This window comes from Loa loa (genome assembly GCF_000183805.2).
Source record: "Loa loa unplaced genomic scaffold supercont3.183, whole genome shotgun sequence".
NCBI lineage: Eukaryota > Metazoa > Nematoda > Chromadorea > Rhabditida > Onchocercidae > Loa > Loa loa.
Window position 1 is genome coordinate 120499 of NW_018108363.1, and position 4001 is coordinate 124499.

Sequence of the window (4001 nt, forward strand, 5' to 3'; positions counted from 1 at the left end):
AACAAAAACAAAAAAAAAAAAGGATGTCACATTTTCATTTTGTAATTTAATCTTTATCTTTAAACATGATCGTATGTCTTTTGGATTGTTGTTACTTAAACCGGTTTTTTTTCATTTTGTTCCGTTTTTTTTTTTTTTTTTTGATAAATAAATGAAATTTACATTTTTAATATACATTACAGAAGCATTTATTCATTTCATATTTATTGAGTTCAGGTAAATTTTAAAATGAAAAAAATTGAATTGAATTTTAATTCGTATTGGCCAATGAAAAATGGCTTTTTTTTAAAATAAATTATACCTTTTTTTTTTATGAATTTTTACGAATTTTACAAATTTGCCACGAATTTTTTACGCATTTATTTCGTATTTTTTCCTTTTTTTTTTTTGAATTTGCAAGAATTTAATTGAAAAGTTCTTTCAGTAACTGAATTTTAAACATAACGAAGTTTTTTTTTTTTTTGATCGCATAACTTTCCTGCAAAAATTGCAAAATATCGAATTATTCGGAAAAAAATTTAACAGCGTGACCCTCTTTTTTTCACGTATCATACAATTTTTTCTGCATAATATTTTGGGCTCAAAATTTTCAATTATAAATTTTACGTGACCTCACGTAATTCTTGGTACAAATTATAGAAAAAAAAAAAAGCAACTGATTTATATAATATACGAATTGTTTCTAAGATAATACACGGAAAAGATATTGGTGTATGATTTAAAGGACAAACTTTACACGTGCGTGAAATGTTGTTGACATTTAAAAAATACGGTTTATACGTAAATGAAAACGTTGCTACCATTTAAAAAGTAATATTAATATATCTAATAACTGACAGCTGACCCCTAATAATTTAGAACTATATACCAACTGTTTTTTTTTTACTTATTGTCCGTAATAGTATGCTACAAGATGAACTCTTGACCTTTGGTGCATGTAAGCGGGATCTAATCGTAAAGATCGTAAAGAAAATCAATATCTCCGATGTCTTCTCCTAGCATTAACAATATGACGGAAACAAGAATACGTACGTGAAAGTAACGTAAAAGTAACATACATAGAAATGACAACAACAATGACTACAATAGAATTACTCGCCTAAGTGAGAATAAATGCGGGATTTGTTTAGCCTAAAAATGGTTTAGTCTATCTTTTACGCAAAAGGTGTTACGTGAAAGTTGACGTGGACGTGAACCTCCTTATAGAAAATGACATTCTGGTTATCAACGTGTAAGCAACGCAATCCACGCCCGTGAAACTATTGGTTGCCATCCATTGTTCTTTTGACCACAACAATTGGCGCCCATCCATTGGCCGCATCAATCGACCGTCAATTGCAATCAACTGTCATACGATGCGACAGCAGACATCGGAAGAAATGACCGGAGATTATGAGGATATAGGAGAGATGGATGATGGATAATTAAAAGGTTAATATATGAAAGACAGAGGGAGAAGGGAAAGAGAAGGGAACAGACAGAGAAAACCTCCTTAATCCATTTTAATTTTGAAAAATTGACCGCCAAAGGAGATAAAAGGCTCAAAAAAGTTACGAATTTATTTTAATCTGATTCAGTTTCAAACCTCACTACCACAGGGTGAAGTGAAATGCACGACTGAATGGAATTGAATGGAATTGAATGAAACCGAATGGAATTGAATGGAACTGAGTGGAATTAAATGGAACTGAATGGAATTGAATGAAGGTGGATGGAACTGAGTGAAATTGAATGAAACTGAATGGAATTGAATGAAGGTGGATGGAACTGAATGGAATTGAATGAAGGTGGATGGAACTGAATGGAATTGAGTGGAATTGAATGGAATTGAATGAAGGTGGATGGAACTGAATTGAATTGAGTGGAATTGAATGGAACTGAATGGAATTGAACGAAATTGAGTAGAATTGAATGGAACCGAACAGAACTGAATGAACGAGTGAATGAATGAATGAATGAATGAAGGTAGTGATTGAATTCTGCTTCCATAAATTATTTGGATGAGAATAGTTTTAAACCCAATAGATTTAAACTAATTCATTATCAGTGATAACTGATTTCATGCATTATAAAAATAGCGAATAATAATGACAATGATAACGATATCAGTTTTTGAACAATAAATGTTTTAAAATTTCAAATATAAATATTTTCAAATTTATTTTTTGCATGTGAAAATCATTACCCAATGATGCATAATTTTGGCTAATTCTAAAAAAACAAAAATGAAAATTAAAGACAATTTTTTCAAAAAAAAAAGAAAGAAATCATTGAAAATTAAATTTTCGAACAAAGAACTTATTTTTTGAATTTAAATGAAAAATGAATTAATTGTATATTACTATTGGAGATTTCAATTAGTAAATGATACTTAAAAATGAATTTAAGCATGGAAATATTCGTATAACCACTATCTCCCTGTAATATGATTCATTTCAAAAATTTCTTCACGAATATCTTTTGTCACAGGAGAGAAGACATGTGTGTCCTTGTAAAATTGAAAGCTATACTGGTGATAGCAAATGTTTGCGGTAGGATCTATCATGTTAAACAGGTGTCAACTGAAAGGTCAGACAAAGTATATTCATGGGCAAGATAGTTTACCGGCAATCATCCTAGCAGAAGGACAACTCTAATTTTAAACCCGAATAGGTGGAATTCGTTTAACCGTGTAAAAGCCATCCATCTAAGAGAAGAATACTCTATTAATATCCTCCAAACTTTGCTGTCATCATTCTAGTTTTGCTAAGTCTTAGCAGATGAATTTTAGGAATAAAGGATTAGGTCAATTGCGCTTGCTTTTTGTTTCATCTAAATCCAACTGCGCCGATTAGAAGGATACATTCATATTTGTAGTGTTTGTAACAAAACCTGAATAGAGAAAATTCTTCCCAAATCATTCCTTCATGATTCCTATCTGGGATGATTTAAATTATAAATATAATTATATTAAATAGTTATTATGATATTTCGATTACTATAATGATAATTTAATTCGAATTATAGTTTTGAGTAATCAATACTTAATGCATGTTACAAAAAAAACTTCCTGATATAATAATAACTGTTTGCATATGAAGATGACCAGTAATCAATTAATCACTAAATGCATTGATCAATCGATTAATCAATCAATCAATCAACCAATCGATTTATTAATTATGAAAATATAAAAAAGGGAAACAATGAAAAAGAGAATAAAAAGAAGATCGATCAAGTTAAAATAGTATAGGCAACAATTTCAATCGGTCAATAAATTGGTCATTTTAGGATCATTCCCAAAAACAATAAATTTCATTATTCCTTTCCATTTAATCATTTCGGAATAAAAAAAAAAAAAAAATGGATGAAAAGCAAAATTTTACACTCTTCTAAGACTTTTTAAATTTTCAACAATTCAAAAATTAAATTTAAAGGAAGGAAAAAATTTGCATAATAAAGAAAAAGTAATTTGATATGCTGAAAATGATGGTGTAATGATTGGAGTAAAAATATTAGAAATGGATGAGAATAAATAGTTTAATTAAAGGAGGAGCACTTCCGTTGATTGGTTTCGTAAAATATTTGGCTCATAATTTTTTTTTTTCTTCCGGTAACAAAGAGACGATAGCCGCTGCTCCTTCTCATCATGCAGCTGTCCATTTGGATGGCCATTCTTCACCATTTCATTCATTGTTTTCAAAAATTTTTTTACCTCTCTGACAAGACAGTCATTTGTCTAACGATGACCCTTTCAGTGACCATTTTATTGAAAGCTGTAAAAATTTGTTTTACCGTCTAATTTGCACAATTGAATAATTCAACAAACTATCAATTTGAAAATAAATTAGTGAAAAAATTTTTTAAATTTAACTTATTAAGTGATGTATTCAATTTTTAAAGTTTAGTAAACTAACTTATTCCAAGTCTTATCAATGAAACAATTTAAATATGGGAAATTCTAGACCTACAGGATAGTAGTAGTAGTAGTGGTAGTGATAGTAGTAGTAGTATATTGGTAA

The 4001-nt window shown here is 29.3% G+C and overlaps 1 protein-coding gene across 1 annotated transcript; it reads right to left on the reverse strand.

The window, feature by feature from the left end:
• Positions 1 to 1168: 1168 nt before the first annotated feature.
• Positions 1169 to 3673, reverse strand: LOAG_13288 (hypothetical protein; the record flags this gene model as incomplete). Its single annotated transcript, XM_003148797.1, has 2 exons — positions 1169 to 1345; positions 3539 to 3673. 2 exons carry the CDS (start codon positions 3671 to 3673, stop codon positions 1169 to 1171), a joined length of 312 nt encoding a protein of 103 aa, XP_003148845.1.
• Between the last annotated feature and the right edge of the window lie 328 nt (positions 3674 to 4001).